Source organism: Enoplosus armatus, chromosome 13 (assembly GCF_043641665.1).
Source record: "Enoplosus armatus isolate fEnoArm2 chromosome 13, fEnoArm2.hap1, whole genome shotgun sequence".
NCBI lineage: Eukaryota > Metazoa > Chordata > Actinopteri > Centrarchiformes > Enoplosidae > Enoplosus > Enoplosus armatus.
Window position 1 is genome coordinate 2706473 of NC_092192.1, and position 20113 is coordinate 2726585.

At 43.4% G+C, this 20113-nt stretch overlaps 7 protein-coding genes, 1 non-coding gene and 1 pseudogene across 8 annotated transcripts; 2 read left to right on the plus strand and 7 right to left on the minus strand.

Annotated features, from left to right (window-relative positions):
• Positions 1-749: 749 nt before the first annotated feature.
• On the minus strand, positions 750-1385 carry LOC139294812 (histone H1-like). The gene has a single exon (XM_070916743.1). It carries the CDS (start codon positions 1368-1370, stop codon positions 750-752), a length of 621 nt encoding a protein of 206 aa, XP_070772844.1. The 5' UTR covers positions 1371-1385.
• A 3339-nt stretch (positions 1386-4724) lies between these two features.
• On the minus strand, positions 4725-4796 carry trnad-guc (transfer RNA aspartic acid (anticodon GUC)). The gene has a single exon. It is a non-coding gene; the product is annotated as a tRNA-Asp (tRNA).
• Positions 4797-5843: 1047 nt separating this feature from the next.
• LOC139294808 (histone H2B 1/2-like) lies at positions 5844-6215 on the minus strand. Its single transcript, XM_070916740.1, has one exon. It carries the CDS (start codon positions 6213-6215, stop codon positions 5844-5846), a length of 372 nt encoding a protein of 123 aa, XP_070772841.1.
• Positions 6216-9092: 2877 nt separating this feature from the next.
• Positions 9093-9404, minus strand: LOC139294811 (histone H4). The gene has a single exon (XM_070916742.1). It carries the CDS (start codon positions 9402-9404, stop codon positions 9093-9095), a length of 312 nt encoding a protein of 103 aa, XP_070772843.1.
• A 2352-nt stretch (positions 9405-11756) lies between these two features.
• LOC139294804 (histone H3) lies at positions 11757-12174 on the minus strand. The gene has a single exon (XM_070916736.1). It carries the CDS (start codon positions 12172-12174, stop codon positions 11764-11766), a length of 411 nt encoding a protein of 136 aa, XP_070772837.1. The 3' UTR covers positions 11757-11763.
• A 364-nt stretch (positions 12175-12538) lies between these two features.
• On the plus strand, positions 12539-12922 carry LOC139294807 (histone H2A-like). The gene has a single exon (XM_070916739.1). It carries the CDS (start codon positions 12539-12541, stop codon positions 12920-12922), a length of 384 nt encoding a protein of 127 aa, XP_070772840.1.
• A 3432-nt stretch (positions 12923-16354) lies between these two features.
• Positions 16355-17072, plus strand: LOC139294921 (histone H1-like; annotated as a pseudogene).
• A 431-nt stretch (positions 17073-17503) lies between these two features.
• LOC139294912 (late histone H2A.L3) lies at positions 17504-17903 on the minus strand. The gene has a single exon (XM_070916903.1). It carries the CDS (start codon positions 17901-17903, stop codon positions 17520-17522), a length of 384 nt encoding a protein of 127 aa, XP_070773004.1. The 3' UTR covers positions 17504-17519.
• A 1011-nt stretch (positions 17904-18914) lies between these two features.
• On the minus strand, positions 18915-19283 carry LOC139295019 (histone H2B 1/2-like). Its single transcript, XM_070917072.1, has one exon. The coding sequence runs from the start codon at positions 19281-19283 to the stop codon at positions 18915-18917; it is 369 nt and encodes a 122-aa protein (XP_070773173.1).
• Positions 19284-20113: the final 830 nt, after the last annotated feature.

Genomic DNA, 20113 nt, shown 5'->3' on the forward strand with positions numbered 1-20113 from the left:
CATCAGACTCCGCAGGTAGGGCACTGGGAGCTGTTCTTTATAAGGTTAAGTTATGTTGGGATCTTGGTTATAAACCCTATACACAGCTGTATAAATATTGTGTCCTATGTTAGATGATGGTGAAGGGTTCTGGGGTTATTTTAAGCAAACAAAATGTGACACAGTTCTCAACTGTATGCAGTGACATGTGATGGGAGCCATGTGAAGTGCGGCATAATGGTGACATGTTGAGATTGTGGAATAGATTAATCAATATGCCCAAGTAAGTCTACATTCATCAGACATTGTGCAAAGTGTTTCACCCTGCTCAGTTTGTGTTAAGTGCTTTCCAACAGGAGGGTGCTATATGTCTGATATGATTAAGGTACACTCTGTGCCTCAGATGAGCGGCAGACGTTACACATTATCTGCGGATGTAAATGAGGACGGGTGTCGCGGGAACTCAGTGGTCCTGAGGTCTCTCACTGCAGTCACACACACATTAATATCTATAATAATAATGGATATTTACTATAATAATATAATATTTTTTTAAAACTACTTCATGCCATAGAAATGTACTTTAGTAACAAGACTGAAAGGATAAACTAAGTCACTTATCCACATTTACAGATATGATATTTGATGCAAGAGAGTGTGTTTGGGTCCAACATAACAAAACAAACATTATAGGAGATGCTCTTTAGTGGAGGCTGTGGTGGCTCTTAAAAGAGCCTTTGGTGCACCGAGTGCTGGATTATGGAGCCACTTCACTTCTTGGACTTCTTAGCTGCAACTTTCTTTGCCGGAGCTTTCTTCACAGCGGGCTTCTTCACTGTCTTCAGCTTTTTAACGGGGGTCTTCTTAGGAGTCTTCTTCGCTGCCGGCTTCTTCACCGCTTTCTTCGCCGGTGCTTTCTTCGGGGACTTCTTCACTGCTGCTTTCTTGGCTGCAGGTTTCTTAGCTGCGGGTTTCTTGGCCGCCGGTTTCTTGACCGCTGTTTTCTTGGCAGCGGGCTTCTTGGCTTTCACGGGGGTTTTCTTCTTCACCACTTTTTTCGCAGGTTCGGCGGCTTTCGACTCCTTCTTGGCGAGCTTGAATGAGCCGGAGGCCCCGGTCCCTTTAGTCTGGCTCAGGGTTCCTTTGGTCACCAAGTTAGTCACCGCGATGTTGATGCGTTTGTTAGACTTTATCACGTCGACGCCTTTACCGCCAAGACTCTTTTTAATCGCCGGCAGCGACATCCCCTTCCGCTCCTTGGATTCACTCACGGCGCTGACGATCAGCTTGGGGAGGGTGGGTCCATCTTTCTTGGGCCGGGGGGGCGCCTTCTTCTTGGGGGCTTTAGCCGGGGCTTTCACCGGGGTCGCTGCTGGAGCTTCTTCTGCCATGTCTGTGTCTCTGCTCTGCTGTGTTTGTCTGAAGGTGTCCGAGCTGAGAGGAGGCGGGACATATAAAGCACATGAGAACCGTGGAGAGTCAACCACACAGCCCCTCTGCCGCCCGGCTCAAATGTGGCGACACTTGTGTTTTCTCTGCCACATTTTGGAGCTAAAAGTCATACAAGAGGGACGTTTTAGACCATCATTTTTATCGTATAAGCGAGAAAACCTCTGTCCCTTCACACTGACGTCATGTTTGGCGGCGAGGACTCATGTATTTAATTCCAGGAGGCTTCAAACCTCTCAAAGACGCCGTCACTTTGGACAGCTCGCGGCGAGTTTTCTTCACATTTCGTCTCTAAAAATGTCCAAAAGTGATCTGTATTAAATGTGACGGAGGTGTTCCGGTCGGCAGAGACGTGTGAGGATGTAATACAACTGAAGTCGCTGCAGTAATGTGGTTCATTTAGTTGTAATCTGAGAAGTTTTCGGTGGAGGTAAACACACGGACGCCGCCGGTGACTCAGGGCGGTCAGACGGACTCCTGTCACAGATTGATCCGCTGGGAAATACTTTCAATTTCCTCCAAATGTTGAATTTAACATGAAGGCACCGACAGCACGATTTAATAGCTTCATCATGTTCTGAATTAAGATTTAAATGAAGTCATATTTCTTTCTTCTGCTGTACAGAGACCTGACTTATTAAAATTACTTTCATCATCTTCAGTTTGTGTTCAGATCTGCTGTCTGTCTGTAACATGATTTGATAAAGACTGTTTTTAATTTAATTAAACATGTTAGATATTCAAATTAATGTGATTTTACAGACTTTAAGTTATTTTATTTTATTGTGCATGTTTACAGCCAAACTGCTGGATATATTGAGAGGAGTTAGTGAAACAATTATCTGCTTTAAACATCATAAGGTAAATTGTTAGCAGCAGTAAAATCTGGAAAAAACAGTATAAAATACATAAATAAATAAAATAAAATCCCAATATTATCGGTGTTTGTGTTCAGAAATCAAACCATTTTCTGATGCCTCTATTGTGGTATATATATATAAAAAAAAGATTACACTCTTTGTCTGAGGTTGTTGTGTATTTCATAGTTAAATAATTTGGTTTATCATTAACTGAATGTACGTTGTTATAAGGTGGATTGGTGTGATGCTTTCTTTGCCTGTTTGATGTTGTACTTAGCATTTCAGTATACAGAAGAAGTGTCCCAAGAAAGGAATGATTGGGAGTCCATTTACTTCTTCAAATAATAACAAAAGACAAGAGGCCACTCTGGTCATTAACATTACAGAAACACATGTATAGGGGCTGGACAAAATAATGGAAATACTTGGTTTAAATGAAAGAGAAATGCTACAGACATAGATTGTATTTTCCAGACGCTTCCTCTTTACCTGTGAAATAACTTCAACTGATACTCCCATCAGTGGTTTTTCACCATCACTCACTGAATACAGTACATTTGAAATGTTATATATTTATAGGTATTTGTATGTGTGTGTTTAAATAGTATATATATGGAAAGTAAAATAAATATAACATTCATAAGTGACTTTGAACTTTTACCTGCAGGATCCTATGCCAGGATCCTGTTTGTGGACTTCAGCTCTGCTTTCAACACGATCGTCCCGGCTCTTCTTCAGGACAAGCTCTCTCAGCTGAACGTGCCTGTCTGACAGGAAGCAGCACGTGAAGCTGGGGAAACACGTCTCAGATTCGCGGACGATCAGCACCGGCTCCCCTCAAGGCTGTGTTCTTTCTCCTCTACTCTTCTCCCTCTACACCAACAGCTGCACCTCCAGTCACCAGTCCGTCAAGCTCCTGAAGTTCGCGGACGACACCACCCTCATCGGACTCATCTCTGGAGAGGATGAGTCTGCCTACAGGTGGGAGATTGACCATCTGGTGACCTGGTGCAACAGCAACAACCTGGAGCTTAACGCTTCAAAGACAGTGGAGATGGTTGTAGACTTCAGCAAGAGCGCAGCCCCACCTGCCCCCATCACCCTGTGTGACTCTCCAGTGGACACTGTGGAGTCCAAAGTCCTTCCGTTTCCTGGCCTCCATCATCAGCCAGGACCTCCGGTGGGAGCTGAACATCAGCTCCCTCATCAAGAAAGCCCAACAGAGGATGTACTTCCTGAGGCAGCTGAGGAAGTTTAACCTGCCACAAACAATGCTGGTTCACTTCTACACTGCCATCATAGAGTCCATCCTCACCTCCTCCATCACCGTCTGGTACGCTGCTGCCTCCACCAAGGACAGACTCAGACTGCAGCGTATCATCCGCTCTGCAGAGAGGGTGATCGGCTGCAACCTCCCATCTCTTCAGGACCTGTACTCCTCCAGGACCCTGAGGAGAGCAGGGAAGATCGCTGCCGACCCCTCCCACCCCGGACATCATCTGTTCGACCCCCTCCCGTCTGACAGGAGGCTGCGGTCCATCAGGACCAAAACCTCCTGCCACAAAAACAGTTTCTTCCTCTCTGCAGTCAACCTGACAAACTTACATTGACCCCCCCCCCGAACACAAACACTAGTTATACGTTATATCAACGTACATCACCCCTGTCCCCCCTGCATTACATTAACGCACCCATCCCCCACTGGACACTTTATCTGGACACTTTACTTTATTTTGGTCACTGCACTGCTTGTTATTGTTATTGTTATTTATCTTATCTTATTTTTATTTCTATTTTTATTGTTATTTTACCTTTTAACGTACATCACCCCCTACTGGACACTTTAACGTACATCACCCCCTACTGGACACTTTACTTTATTCTGGTCACTGCACTGTTGTTATTTATCTTATCTTATTTTTATTCTTATTCTTATTTTACCTTTTATATTCTACTTATTTGTTATCAAAACAATAGCACCTTCAGACCACAGCAAATTCCTTGTAATGTATGTTACTTACAGTTTCTGATTCTGAAATGTCTTGTTAACAACTTGATAGCAGGCAAGCTCAGAAACTGGGGGAAGATGGGGAAACATGTTCAAAATCCACCTTCAGATTTATTGATTTAATCCAAAATGACACATCTGTCCCAGCTGGCTTTATATGAATAAAGACAAATAGAATTACAACATACAACATGAAGCAGAATCAGAAATATTTTATTGATCCCTGGGTGGGAAATTGTACGTGTAGCACTTGTACTAACTAGCATTTTGTAGTCCTGTAGTTCAATAATGATGATGATGATGATATCTCAGTGTAATCAGCTTCAATTTGTGTGGAAACCTCTGTCTTTGTCAGTGTAATACAATCAGTACACTGATTATAATAGGAAATAATAAGAACTCAGAATACTGACTACAATAGGAAATCACTCCCCGTCGGGGAATCGAACCCCGGTCTTCCGCGTGACAGGCGGAGATACTGTCCACTATACTAACGAGGAGAGGTACATACACCAGTGGTCTTCCTCCTCCAGTTGAGTAGTAAACACAAATGGAAACAGCCGTCATGTGGTCGAAGAGCTGCTAAGGCAGTTTTCAGCAGTTTAACTGAGCGACTTTACTACACCGCTCCTCATTAGTACAGTCACTTCACTGGCTGTCGAGTCTAAGTTTAGTATGGAAGCGTATTGCTGCCACACCAGAAGAAACGGTCCAGTATCACGTTATAACGTGGTAAGTTTATTGTTATAACAACATCTTGTTCACGTTTTAACAAGATATTTTCACGTTATTTCGACATACAACCTTATCACGTGATAGGTTTATTGTTATAACAATATACTTTATACTTTTATAATTTATCAAGTTTTACATTATAACTTATATTGTTAAAACGTGAATGCGGCAACACTGCGCGGAGAATTTCTAAAGTGTCATGAGATGACTTTTGTTGTGATTTGGCGCTTTATAAATAAAATTGAATTGATCCGCTGAAGGGGCACGGGCGTTATACAGGTCACATGGGTTCAATTGGGTTTTGTTATGTGGGGGCAAAGGGTGAAGCAGGATATAGTCTATATATAAAGCCTACCGCTGTGAGGGTTAGTCACCTGGTGTCACTCTGAACAGAAGCTCCGACTCTTCACCTCACTTAGGCCTGTACTAGCTAAGAAAATTGTAAAAAATGTGTATATATATATATATATATATATATGGATATGTTCTATCCTCCTGCCTGCCACATGGAGAACTGCATTTCCCTCCTCTGCTCCTAGGTGGAGTTAACGTAATAATATATTATTCAAAATTACGTGATCACGCTTCCGTAGTTCCGAGATCTGAGATTAACTATATTTACAAATGTTCCCCTTCACGTTTAATCTGATTATTGATAAATTAATTTAATTGCATTTCACAAATAATAGCTGTACCAGTCAGCAGAACATAATAAAGTTAAAGTCTAAACGAATCAGCAGGACAGCAGCTCTTAGTTGAAGTGGTGGGTGGCTCTTAAAAGAGCCTTTGTGTTGTTGGGATGAACAGCAGGTTTACTTGGAGCTGGTGTATTTGGTCACGGCCTTGGTCCCCTCGGACACGGCGTGCTTGGCCAGCTCACCGGGTAGCAGCAGGCGGACGGCGGTCTGGATCTCCCTGGAGGTGATGGTGGAGCGCTTGTTGTAGTGAGCCAAACGGGAGGACTCACCGGCGATGCGCTCAAAGATGTCACTCACGAAGGAGTTCATGATCAGCATGGCCTTGGAGGAGATACCGGTGTCGGGGTGGACCTGCTTCAGGACCTTGTACACGTAGATAGCATAACTCTCCCTCCTGGTCTTTCTCTTCTTCTTACCGGTCTTGGTAACGGTCTTAGAGACGGCTTTCTTCGAGCCCTTCTTCGGTGCTTTCACTGGGTCAGGCATGATTAGATTCGGATGAATTTCTTCAACAGATGACCCAAAAAACCGCTGAGGGGGCTAACTTGTATTCGCTTGATGCAAATGAGACTGTGCTGTTACTCCTACAGGATTGGCCGAGTTTCTAAACGCGACTGAGCATGCGCTGCACAAACAGCTGTTACACATTCCCTATATGGGAAGTGAATCATGACAAAACAGAAGGAGTTTGGATCGGGGCGGAGAATGATAGAAGTAATATTAATGTTCAAATCAAACAAGAAATTAAAGTACTGCGTTTGACTATTTGTAACAGAGAATGAGGAGAAAATAATTGGCAGAATAAACTGTGTGAAATTGAAGAAGAGGTGAAAAAATGGGAAAACAAAAATACAAATTATAAATCAAGAGAAGAAGTGAAGGTCAAACAATAAACACTTTAGCACAGATTTAAACAGTTGACTGTGTTAATATCAGTGTTGGAGGAAGTATTTAGATGTAGCCATTTTGAACTATTTTGTATTGGACTGCGACTAATGATTATTTTCATTACAGATTAATCAGTTGATCAGAATCAGAAACTGTTTATTGCAGTAACATACATTACAAGGAATTTTCCATGGTCTGAAGGTGCTGTTTTGACAACAAATATGTAGAATATAAAAGGTAAAATAAGAATAAAAATAGAAATAAAAATAAGATAAGATAAATAACAATAACAATAACAAGCAGTGCAGTGACCAAAATAAAGTAAAGTGTCCAGTAGGGGGTGGGTGCGTTAATGTAACACAGGGGGGACAGGGGTGATGTACGTTGATATAACGTATAACTTGTGTTTGTGTTGGGGGGGGGGGGTGTCAATGTAAGTTTGTCAGGTTGACTGCAGAGGGGAAGAAACTGTTTTTGTGGCAGGAGGTTTTGGTCCTGATGGACCGCAGCCTCCTGCCAGAGGGGAGGGGGTCGAACAGATGGTGGGAGGGGTGGGAGGGGTCGGCAGCGATCTTCCTGGCTCTCCTCAGGGTCCTGGAGGAGTACAGGTCCTGAAGAGATGGAAGGTTGCAGCCGATCACCCTCTCTGCAGAGCGGATGATACGCTGCAGTCTGCGTCTGTCCTTGGTGGAGGCAGCAGCGTACCAGACGGTGATGGAGGAGGTGAGGATGGACTCTATGATGGTGTAGAAGTGAACCAGCATTTTTTGTGTCAGGTTAAACTTCCTCAGCTGCCTCAGGAAGTACATCCTCTGTTGGGCTTTCTTGATGAGGGAGCTGATGTTCAGCTCCCACCGGAGGTCCTGGCTGATGATGGAGCCCAGGAAACGGAAGGACTCCACAGTGTCCACTGGAGAGTCACACAGGGTGATGGGGGCGGGTGGGGCTGCGCTCTTCCTAAAGTCAACAACCATCTCCACTGTCTTTGAAGCGTTAAGCTCCAGGTTGTTGCTGTTGCACCAGGTCACCAGATGGTCAATCTCCCACCTGTAGGCAGACTCATCCTCTCCAGAGATGAGTCCGATGAGGGTGGTGTCGACCGTGAACTTCAGGAGCTTGACAGACTGGTGACTGGAGGTGCAGCTGTTGGTGTACAGGGAGAAGAGTAGAGGAGAAAGAACGCAGCCTGGAGGGGAGCCGGTGCTGATCGTCCGCGAGTCTTGAGACGTGTTTCCCCAGCTTCACGTGCTGCTTCCTGTCAGACAGGAAATCTGTGATCCACCTGCAGGTGGGGTCAGGCACCTGGGTTGCTTATTTCACCATTAATCAATTGATTGTTTGGATTGTAAAAATTCTAAAAATAGTGCTATTATCTTACCAAGTGAACAAAATCATTCACAATGTTTATGGTCTTTGACCAACATCTGGAAATAGTTAAAATTGTATTTTGACAGTAAAAATGGTAAACCAACACGTTGTGGGACAGTTTTTTTCAGTTATTTCAATGATGTAATTGATAAAGTATTATTCGTCCATCAAAGTGAGCTTGTTGGGTTTCTTTCAGTGCAAACTTTCTGTATAATGCATTCTGATGGATGTAATCATTGGGGGGTAGGCAGATCGATCGAAATGAAGTCTTTTGTCTTTTGAGTAATGATAGTACATATTGTGTTACTATGAGATGCAACATGACCTACTACAACAAAGCCAGAAGTTTGGGGGGAGATGGGGAAATGTAGTCCTACATATGACCTCTTTAGTTCAGAGAAGTCACATAATGAACATATATTATTTACCGTTGAAAAGTGGCCTAATAATAATGCATCTCTCCCTGATGATGATAGGACAGTAGCTGCTTTAGTGTGGATATAAATAATTTATGCACTGGTATTACTTCTGTAGTGATGCTAGATTCTACGAAACGAAGAACAAACAATAACAGATGAAACAAAAAATACTAATGAAGGATCCACATTTGTGTGAGTGATGCCATCATATATTTTTTAAATATACTGTATTTAAAATATTTTTGTTGGTATGTTGTCAACACTGTCCATAATGTTAGAGGATAAACAGAAGTTATTCTTTGAATTTTGAAAATAGATGTGTTGCTTTACAGTAATACTACTTTACTAGTACTTTATTCAAAAATAATACATTTAATAGGATGGTCTCTTCCACTGTCTATTTTGGTTTTGTACCTTCAAACAAGTGGGTATTTGCATTGTAGAAAAGAAAAGTCTAAATCGTATACAGACTAACAGTGACTGTACTGTCTCAATTATAGTATCCAAATTCCTACTTCTCACAAACCTACATAGACATACAAATAAGCAGATACAGAACTCATGGGTGGCTATTCAGAACATAGTAGGTAAGAAAACATTTTATACGACAAGAGGATAAACTCTGAGATGAAGTGGGTGGCTCTTAAAAGAGCCTTTGGGTTTCAGTATCAGGGGATCAGGATCAGGTTTAGCCTCCGAAGCCGTACAGGGTGCGCCCCTGTCTCTTCAGAGCGTAGACCACGTCCATGGCGGTGACGGTCTTCCTCTTGGCGTGCTCGGTGTAGGTGACGGCGTCACGGATGACGTTCTCCAGGAACACCTTGAGCACACCGCGGGTCTCCTCGTAGATCAGACCGGAGATACGCTTGACTCCGCCGCGGCGAGCCAGACGGCGGATGGCGGGTTTGGTGATCCCCTGGATGTTATCACGGAGCACTTTACGGTGACGCTTGGCGCCTCCTTTACCGAGTCCTTTGCCTCCCTTGCCTCGTCCACTCATTTTGGTATTGTTTTTCTTTTCAAAGATAGACTGAAGTCTGAAAAATGCATCCGGACGTTTGGTATATACATCTTATCTGCGGACGTAAAGGAGAACGGATGTCGCGAGTGTCGCTGGGCGGTGCTAAACTCTGTGGTCAGTATCAGAATTTTGGCCAAGAATGTGTGAACATACAATGAATTTGGAAAAATAGGTGTATATGTAAATATATAGCAAAAGCACCAATGACCAACAAGTCAAGTGTTTTTAAGATTAAGATTAAGATAGACTTTATTAATCCCACAACTGGGAAATTTACACGTCACAGCAGCAAAGACAGAAAGGTGCAGAAACACACAGCAGACAGCACTGTGTCAATAATAATTAGAAGTATTTTTTTTTTAAAGAAAAACAATATACAAATAATAAATACAGATATAAAAAATATAGGGGACAAAAATAAATATATATACGGAAAATATAAAGTATGTACAGATTGTGCAGTTAAACAGTCTTATAGCAGTCAGAATGAACGACCTGCGGTAGCGCTCCTTCTTACACCATGGATGTAACAGTCTGCTGCTGAAGGAGCTGCTCAGGGCCCCCACAGTCTCGTCCAGGGGGTGAGAGCATAGACAGCATAGAGGATAGCCGAAGCTACCACAGTGTCATAAAAAGTCCGGAGCAGTTTCCTGCACACACCGAAGGACCTCAGCCTCCTCAGCAGGTGGAGGCGGCTTTGGCCCTTCTTGTACAGGGCCTGAGTGTGGTCAGACCAGTCCAGTTTATTGTTGTTTTGTAAGTTGTAAACAACACAAATAGAGCAAAGAAATAAATATTGTAGGGATATACATGGAGAGGATGGTTGTGTTCAGTGTGTATATGTGTATAGTAGACTATATACAGTATGCAGGATTCATGTTGACAGTGACAGTGCATGATGATATGTACATGTTAAAAAACATGTACGTACCCGCTCCGACTTATCAAACAACCATCGGTGAGGGGTGTGAGTGTGGGTAAGTCAAGATAAGATAAAATAAGATAATCTTTCATTAATCCCGCATTTGCATTGTTCCAGCAGCATACAGGATAGTGCAACAGAGACATAAGTAGACAAAAACAATAAAGACTGTTATAAAACGAAGCTACTAAAACTTAAAAAACTGAAATGTACAAATTCACAGAAAGAAAGAAATGAAGGTAAAGGGATTATACTGGATTGCACATGGAGGTGTGTGTGGTCTACTGGGAGCAGTGCTGATTGTAAAACCTGACAGCAGCCGGGATGATAGGGATGATAGCTTCACCATCATCCGCCTTTCTCCCACCACCTCCACTGAGTTTAGGGGGCATCCCAGAACAGAGCTGGCCTTCTTAATCAGTCTGTCCAGTTTCTTCCTGTAAGCAGCTGAGATGCTGCTGCCCCAGCAGACCACTCCATAAAAGATGGCTGATGCCACCACCGAGTCAAAGAAGGTCTTCAGGTGTGGCCCCCCTGCACTCCAAAAGACCTGAGTCTCCTGAGCAGATAGAGTCTGATGCCATCCGGACACGAGGAGATCTGTCTGTGATTACATTTATATATTATATTAAATAAATGTGTTGCTTAGATGTATTCTTATGGCATGTTTGACTGAATGCTAGTCTTATTCTGTCAACTGCAACCGCAGTGTTTCAGACGGACTTGGGAGCAAATAAAACATAAATACAAAAACATGATTCAAAGCGGCGAGTAGGCTTACTTTCATATCTTAGATATAAGACAAGTACAAGGCTTGAGTGCTTCAGTCAGTCTCTGCTGGAGGATGATATCAGTATATAAAAGCACAATGAAACATACACATAAGTCATTCCCTCCGACCAGAATCTATATTCTCATATAAAACACCGTCAGTGAAAGCCAAAGGTCTTTGTCAGCCTCTGAACACCCCCCTTATGAGACCCTCTCATAATCGGCGCCCTTACCAACTGTTAGCAATACCATCATCTTACATGTAATTTCTTACAATGAGGGAATCATATTTAAATGTGTCCCCTTGAGCAGTGAGCAGAAGTCTAGATGTACAGGTATCTGATCGATTTCACTTTGATCCTCTGTGTTGCTTCAGTGTGTGCCATGACAGACTAACCACCTGACAGTCGGTGCAACTGTGATGTCAGTTCAACACCTCAGACAGCAACTGCATGAGAATATCGTAAGACATCTGAACTAACATCAAATTAGTGATTATTGATAATAAGTTTTTCCAACTTCAACATGAACATAGAATCATTAAAATGAGCAATGTAACAGCAGCAGAGGAAGAAGCGCTTTAGTTCAGAGTGAGGTGGCTCTTAAAAGAGCCTTTGTGTTGATGTAAACAGGTCTGGGGTCAGTTTAAGCCCTCTCTCCGCGGATGCGGCGGGCCAGCTGGATGTCCTTGGGCATGATGGTGACCCTCTTGGCGTGGATGGCGCACAGGTTGGTGTCCTCGAACAGACCGACCAGGTAAGCCTCGCTGGCCTCCTGCAGAGCCATGACGGCGGAGCTCTGGAAGCGCAGGTCGGTCTTGAAGTCCTGAGCGATCTCCCTCACCAGGCGCTGGAAGGGCAGCTTGCGGATCAGCAGCTCGGTGGACTTCTGGTAGCGGCGGATCTCTCTGAGAGCCACGGTACCGGGCCTGTAACGGTGAGGCTTCTTCACGCCGCCGGTGGCCGGGGCGCTCTTACGGGCGGCCTTGGTCGCCAGCTGCTTCCTGGGGGCTTTGCCTCCGGTGGATTTACGGGCAGTCTGCTTGGTTCTTGCCATCTTAACTTGTTTCTCTGATCGGGAGAAGAGTGTAGTAAAGAGAGGAGACTCGCTGCTCTTAAACTGTGAACCGGTGACGCTTCTTCAGACCTCCGGATCCTGATTGGTGAGGGGCTCCTCCTGGAGCTCAGCACCGCCCAGAGGAGCGACCCGCCGCCTGAATCTCAGCTGCTTATTGGCGAGAAATCCGTTCAAAACTTCCGCCAAAGTTCAGAGCGGGCCGCCCTCTGCTGCTCTGCTGGAAGCCCCTTTTCTGGTTGGTCTTGAAGAACCTCCCCGCGCGCTCCGCTAACGTATAAAAAGGGGTTTGGGCTGTCGGAGACACAGTTTCTTTGAGTATCGTCTCTAAAGAGCAAATATAACGATGAGTGGACGAGGCAAAACCGGAGGAAAAGCCAGAGCTAAGGCCAAGACCCGATCCTCCCGGGCCGGGCTTCAGTTCCCAGTCGGCCGTGTTCACAGGCTGCTACGCAAAGGCAACTATGCGGAGCGTGTCGGTGCCGGAGCCCCCGTCTATCTGGCGGCGGTGCTGGAGTACCTGACCGCTGAGATCCTGGAGTTGGCCGGGAACGCTGCCCGCGACAACAAGAAGACCAGGATCATCCCCCGTCACCTGCAGCTGGCCGTCCGCAACGACGAGGAGCTCAACAAGCTGCTGGGCGGAGTCACCATCGCTCAGGGCGGCGTGCTGCCCAACATCCAGGCGGTCCTGCTGCCCAAGAAGACCGAGAAGCCCGCCAAGAAGTAAACACCTGGAACCGGCTGACAACAAACAAAACAACGGCTCTTTTAAGAGCCACACACTTCTGACTAAAGAGCGACTTCTTTTTCTTTTGCACAACGTGTATGCGAGCTCATCTCAAGTGACCCGCCGATCGCCGTTATAATTATTGATCAACAGATAAGCAAATACAAACTATACTATAACATAACCATGTACACACTGACATTAATAAATGCATAATCAAAACCAGAATACAACCCTACATTTACAACAGAATTTGAGATGGAAAGAAAATAAAGCTAAAAACAAGGACGAAAAAATTGGTTAAAAATTAACTGTATAAATATTTGGGGAAAACAATAGGTCTTAATATGTAAAAAAAAAAAATGTACAATGACCAACAACATATGTCAATGTAATGGCTGCTGTAAAACAGCCAATAAATAATAAATTTTAATTGTGTTTTCTCTGAAAGTTACTATGCAGAATATACAAACTTTACAGTTAATATTCTCTCTCATAGTTTGGGTCATTTGTTTAAACTCTAATATTGCTGCTCTAGTTGCAAAATTATGTCAGGAAGCCTGGATCAATTAAACAGTTACTGTAAATATAGCCTATACCATATTTTCGATTTGCACCACAGTCAAACAATTCTGATGTATGAAAGATTTCCACATGACACTTTCTCTTTTACAGCGACCTGAAATTGCACATGGACAGCTGCAGTGAAATTAGTATACTAAACAGATGACTAATGGCATAAAGCTGGTTTAAGAGAATTGCCTTCATCATTAATTCTAGTCGAAATAAATCAAGGAATAAAATAAGAGTGCATCAGAGCTCAACATGACTTCAATATGAAGAGACACGAGTCCCTTCACTGTCAGTCTGCAGACCTGCTCCCACATGTAGTTTGGACTCTTTTATTGGTGCACAGAAAACACAGTCCTTTAATTAAAATGATCAACTCTGACAGTCTTATTTCTGGAACACGTGTAGGGAATGCGCACAAAGTTACTGCCATCGTGTATGCTGATGATGTGACTGTGATTATTAAAAACCAACTGGAGATGAATGTCTTAACAAATCATTTAAACCTGTACGAGCTCGCTTCTGGAGCAAAACTAACTCATGACAATGAGTGACTCATGACCCCATTGAAGAGGTGGGGGAGAGGAGGATGTTAGCCAAACTGACATCCATCATGGACAACACCTCTCACCTCCTGCACGAGACTGTGGGGGCCCTGAGCAGCTCCTTCAGCAGCAGACTGTTACACCCACGGTGTAAGAAGGAGCGCTACCGCAGGTCGTTCATTCCTACGGCTATAAGACTGTTTAACTGCACATAAATCTGCACAATCTGTACTTACTTTATATTTTCCGTGTATATGTTTATTTTTGGCCCCCATATAATCTGTATTTATTATTTGTATATTGTTTCTTTTTTTTATTCTTATTGACACAGTGCTGTCTGCTGTGTGTTTCTGCACCTTTCTGTCTTTGCTGCTGTGACGTGTAAATCTTCCCGCTGTGGGATTAATAAAGTCTAAATCTAGTCTAATATTAATATTCTAATCAAACAAGAAATGAAAATACTGGGTTTGACTATTTGTAACAGAGAATGTGGAGAAAGAAATTGGGAGAATAAACTGTGAAATTAAAAAAGAGGTGAAAAAATGGGAAAATAAAAAAGATAAAGAGTTAATATTGTGAAAACCTTCATCCTATCTAAATTCCTTTTTCTATCTAATATTTTCCCCCACAGGCTCGGTGCTGTAGAGCTCGGTATACGTTTGAATATTGCTTTTGTTAAAAATGTTTCAGCCGCCGTCCACAGAGATGCTTTCTGTGTTGGAGATCTCTCCATGTGGAGAAAAAGAAAAGGGAAAGCGAGACATGGCCCTTATTATAAAATAATTTTTGGAGATTTTACTTTTGTACACCAGCATCTACAGATAGACTGGTGTGGTCTTACTAGCAAGATAATATTTCATAAAATTAATGATTTTGAATATGGGGGGTTAATTAACCCTTTGATGCACAACATATGCACACCCCTTCTAATGCACGACATGGGTCAAAAATGACCCACATTCATTTTCCAGGTTATTTCATGCTGACTGAGTTTTTCTTTGCTCTATCTTTTGAAATCAATTTATTTTATGATTGAATATTCCAAGTATTCTTTAAATATCTTGTTTTTAATTAGCACAGATCATTAATTTCATTTTTTCTTTCCTACTTTATGAACAAAAATACTTTTTATATTACTACACATGGGTCATCCAAGTGTGATTTAAAATTAAATGTCTTAATACTATAATAATAATTTGTTTCAAGTAATTACTTTAGCAGTGAATGGGGCCAAACAGTTATTTATTTAATATTTGCAACATGTTTGTCATTTTGTCACACATACACATACCTCTGATAACAGATAACATGGCTATTGAACTGAACTTTATCTGTGGTTTAACAACTGTAAACTGGTGAAATGTGACCAGACAAAATAAAACACAACTGAACACATCACTAGAGCATGTTTGTGCTCCTTGCACACAGGCCTGGTGCACTGGGAACACCAGCTGCTGGCTTTTCTGTCTTTCGAAACTGGGCAGATCGCGCACCTCTTCCTCTTCCTTTGGCCCTCCTGTCTGATGTCCTCTTGTAGCTGGGTGGTGGCTGTGTTTTGTTTTTTTAACCCACACCTTCCCATTGCCTGAATAATATGCTTCTGGAGTTTGGGTGTGCCATCCATGCGCCTCTTCATATGTGGCATGACGAGCTCTCTGCCCAGCTCCTTGATAAATAGCCGGCGTGCATTGCTCGCACCACCCATATAATCAGGGTGTTGTGCAGTGAAGTTGGTGTAGGCATTGAGTGTGGCAACATCCAGCATATTGTACCAGAGAACCATGGGACACTTCCTTGTTCTCCGCTGACATGTGTAGTTGCTAACCATGACCATAAACCTTAAAAATGTTTGGGTTCAAGTGTAATATAAATTATAATTCAGTTATGTATGGACTGTTGGAGGAGACGATGCCTCCTAAACATAAGGAACTGCATCAATTCATCATCAGCATTGTATGCAATAAACTATGGACATCTAGATGCATCATGATTAAAAATCAGACTGTTCTCGACAGTAATTTGGTCATTAAACAAACTCTCAATGACCTCCGGAGCAGGAGAACCCTGGACAAGAAACACATCCTGCCTGGAACATCCTGGACATTGACAGAAAGAACTGGAACACCTTTTCATAATTTGTATTGTATGCTTGGTAATATTTTGCTGTATGTTTCTATATGTGGCTTATATTTTACTGTGTGTGTGTGTGTGTGTGTGTGTGTGTGTATACATATATATATATATATATACACAAAAAAATGTAATAAAGATTTCTCAAAAAGGAGAAAACACAAGAGGCTGAGTCTCCACGGTTCTCATGGTGTGTTTAAGTGCAGCCTCCTGCTCGGAACTCTCCAACACTCAGACTCTCGTGTTATCGTGAGGAGGAACTCAACTACAACAAGACAATGGCAGAAGTAGCTCCAGCTCCGGCCGCCGCCCCGGCCAAAGCAGCCAAGAAGAAGGTTTCCAAGCCGAAGAAGACCGGCCCCAGCGTCGGCGAGCTCATCGTTAAAGCTGTGGCCGCGTCCAAGGAGCGGAGCGGCGTGTCCGCGGCCGCCCTCAAGAAGGCTCTGGCTGCCGGAGGCTACGATGTGGACAAGAACAGGGCCCGCGTCAAGACCGCGATCAAGAGCCTGGTGATCAAGGGGACTCTTGTCCAGACCAAAGGGACAGGGGCCTCCGGCTCGTTCAAGATGAACAAGACGGCGGACACCAAGGCCAAGAAGCCCGCAGCAGCCAAGAAAGCGGCTCCTAAAGCCAAGAAGCCCGCAGCAGCCAAGAAGCCCGCAGCGGCCAAAAAGCCCAAGACAGCGGCAGCCAAGAAGCCAGCAGCCGCTAAGAAGTCTCCGAAGAAGGTGAAGAAACCCGCAGCGGCCAAGAAGGTCGCCAAGAGCCCCAAGAAGGTCACCAAGAGCCCCAAGAAGGTGGTCAAAAAGGCCCCCGCAGCCAAAAAGACCCCCGCAGCCAAAAAGACCCCCGTAAAGAAGGCTGCCAAGCCCAAAGTGAAGAAGGCAGCACCCAAGAAGAAGTGAGCTGCCATCAGTCTGATGATCAACGTCCCGACAAAAGGCTCTTTTAAGAGCCACCACATCATCCTGAAAGAGCCTGGTCCCACTTATTCTTACTGTTGTGAAAAACTGTATTTAAAGAAATAACTATTCATTTCAAATAGAATTAAAAAATATTAGATTAGATTTTATAATGGAAAGATAAACAAGGGCAGCCATTTTCTCCCAAAATCACACATGTGATGTGAAATGTTGAAATGAAAACATTTTTCAATTCAATCTTCAATTGAGGTTCTTGATTTTTTATTGAAGATCACTCATTTCATTTTTCACGGAGTTCCACAGCAATAAGGTACAGAGATGAGTTCTCATACTCGTTGTGCAAAAGAAAAAGGAAGTCGCTCTTTAGTCAGAAGTGTGTGGCTCTTAAAAGAGCCGTTGTTTTGGTTGTTGTCAGCCGGTTCCGGGTGTTTACTTCTTGGCGGGCTTCTCGGTCTTCTTGGGCAGCAGGACCGCCTGGATGTTGGGCAGCACGCCGCCCTGAGCGATGGTGACTCCGCCCAGCAGCTTGTTGAGCTCCTCGTCGTTGCGGACGGCCAGCTGCAGGTGACGGGGGATGATCCTGGTCTTCTTGTTGTCGCGGGCAGCGTTCCCGGCCAGCTCCAGGATCTCAGCGGTCAGGTACTCCAGCACCGCCGCCAGATAGACGGGGGCTCCGGCACCGACACGCTGAGCATAGTTACCCTTCCTGAGCAGCCTGTGAACACGGCCGACTGGGAACTGAAGCCCGGCACGAGAAGAACGGCTCTTGGCCTTAGCTCTGGCTTTACCGGCTCCTTTTCCGCGACCAGACATTTTCAGTATTTGTTCTTCGAAAGAGTCGAAAACAGTGAAGCTGGGAGACAGAAAATCGGCCTTATATGGCGACGCAGCTGCTCGTTCATTGGTTAGACTGAAAGTGAATGATCGCCCAATAAGAAAAGAGCTTGTGTTGTAATAAGACTTTCGCTTTGTGCTGCAAGGAATTTTAGACAGAAACAGATTTAGACAAACGAAAATGGCAGTCACACATACACACTCAATATGCAATATGTAATCAATACCTATTAAATGACTAATATATTACATACTTTAATTACATACATACATTACCTTAATTAACATACCACACCTAAATGATCTTACCAATAAATAAATGACTAAATAAAAATGAACCTGCGTTGAAACCCTTGTTCCTATAGATGTGTAGTAGATATTACAATATACATATGATAAATCTAATATTCAATAGAGTAAATTATTCTTTTCAACATTCTTTTGAACATGTTGGCTTTTATTTTGAAGATTAGATGCCTTAGCTCACCTTATAGTATAGTTATTGTTTTTATTAAGGTAAATGTGCTTTTACCAGTATGAAGTGCTGTATACATCTCTTCTGGAAGTTTAAATGAGTTTCTTCTCCAGTTTTTTGTGAGTTTCTTTAGGTGAGAAACAGCGCCCTCTGTATCGTAACAGCTGGTGAATAACAGTCGGACTGTGTGGTTCAATGTGGTATTGCACTGATACAGTTGATTCAACATGTAGTTTAGTGAAAGAAAGTCGGCATCAAATGATTCGTATCATCATGCTGAGACTGAGCGATCAACATGAACCTTAAGAGTTATTGATATGGAGTACTGAATGAGTCTACTGGCAGTGGTGGGAAGTATCAGTGTGTGTGTGTGCACACTGTACTGTACATTTGTTTGATACCTTCATAGAGTTACATATTCAGATTAAAACTAAATGTAGCAGGACAGCAGCTCTTAGTTGAAGTGGTGGGTGGCTCTTAAAAGAGCCTTTGTGTTGTTGGGATGAACAGCGGGTTTACTTGGAGCTGGTGTACTTGGTCACGGCCTTGGTCCCCTCGGACACGGCGTGCTTGGCCAGCTCACCGGGCAGCAGCAGGCGGACGGCGGTCTGGATCTCCCTGGAGGTGATGGTGGAGCGCTTGTTGTAGTGAGCCAGGCGGGAAGCCTCACCGGCGATGCGCTCAAAGATGTCGCTCACGAAGGAGTTCATGATGCCCATGGCCTTGGAGGAGATGCCGGTGTCGGGATGGACCTGCTTCAGCACTTTGTAAACGTAGATGGCATAGCTCTCCCTCCTGGTCCTCTTGCGCTTCTTGCCGCTCTTGGTGGCTTTAGACACGGCTTTCTTTGAGCCCTTCTTGGGTGCTTTGCCGGGTTCTGGCATTTTTCTACTGCAGTCAGATTTCCTTCAAACAGATGCTTAAACATCGCGCCGGACACTTAATCTATATGCGCCTGATGCAAAGTGCAGTGTGCTGTTGCTCGCACAGGATTGGCTGCGTTTGTTGTGCTCTATACTGAGCCTGCGCCAACACAAAGTAACCCTTTGACAGTGCGATCTGACCGGGTTTTTTAAATGTCGGACTTGAAACTGTGAGGAAAATATTGATCATGTATTGATAGATCGTAATAAGTTCAGACTGATCAATTCAAAATAATTAGATTATATTTATACACCCCAATATCACAGATTTGCCTCCAGGGGACAGACACCCTCAGTCCTCAGATTCAGATCAGGGTAGTAAAATTACAGCATGTATCAGGAGTACATTACCAACCGTCACAATAAGACACACATTGTGATAAGACACCAGAAATGTGTACAAGCACAACTGTTAGTGTATTAAGCTGTATTAGACCACTGTATCAATGTAACAAACAATACAAGGTAAAATGGAATATGATAAATAAATTACACAAAGGGTTAATCAGAATATTTATTATAATTATTCATTTTGATGAGTTAGATGTATTAAAATCAATTCTGAGGGATTTGCTCGTGGATAATAAAATGTGTTGTCAACATTTCCAAATAATTTGAATTTCTATATCAAACATAAAAAAAAGTTTTGGAAGCAGTGCTCTCGTTTAGAGCTAACCTGAAAGCACTCACTGAAGAAGCCGCTGCAGCGACAATGAAGCGAAAGAAACACACGATTAGTATTTGTTATATAATGCCGCTAGTTTAACCATTTGACAGGTGTTTAGACCAAA

Bases quoted from the DNA above. Each gene is read 5' to 3' on its own strand.
- LOC139294812 (XM_070916743.1), bottom strand. From the start codon at position 1,370: ATGGCAGAAGAAGCTCCAGCAGCGACCCCGGTGAAAGCCCCGGCTAAA.
- LOC139294808 (XM_070916740.1), bottom strand. From the start codon at position 6,215: ATGCCTGACCCAGTGAAAGCACCGAAGAAGGGCTCGAAGAAAGCCGTC.
- LOC139294811 (XM_070916742.1), bottom strand. From the start codon at position 9,404: ATGAGTGGACGAGGCAAGGGAGGCAAAGGACTCGGTAAAGGAGGCGCC.
- LOC139294804 (XM_070916736.1), bottom strand. From the start codon at position 12,174: ATGGCAAGAACCAAGCAGACTGCCCGTAAATCCACCGGAGGCAAAGCC.
- LOC139294807 (XM_070916739.1), top strand. From the start codon at position 12,539: ATGAGTGGACGAGGCAAAACCGGAGGAAAAGCCAGAGCTAAGGCCAAG.
- LOC139294912 (XM_070916903.1), bottom strand. From the start codon at position 17,903: ATGTCTGGTCGCGGAAAAGGAGCCGGTAAAGCCAGAGCTAAGGCCAAG.
- LOC139295019 (XM_070917072.1), bottom strand. From the start codon at position 19,283: ATGCCAGAACCCGGCAAAGCACCCAAGAAGGGCTCAAAGAAAGCCGTG.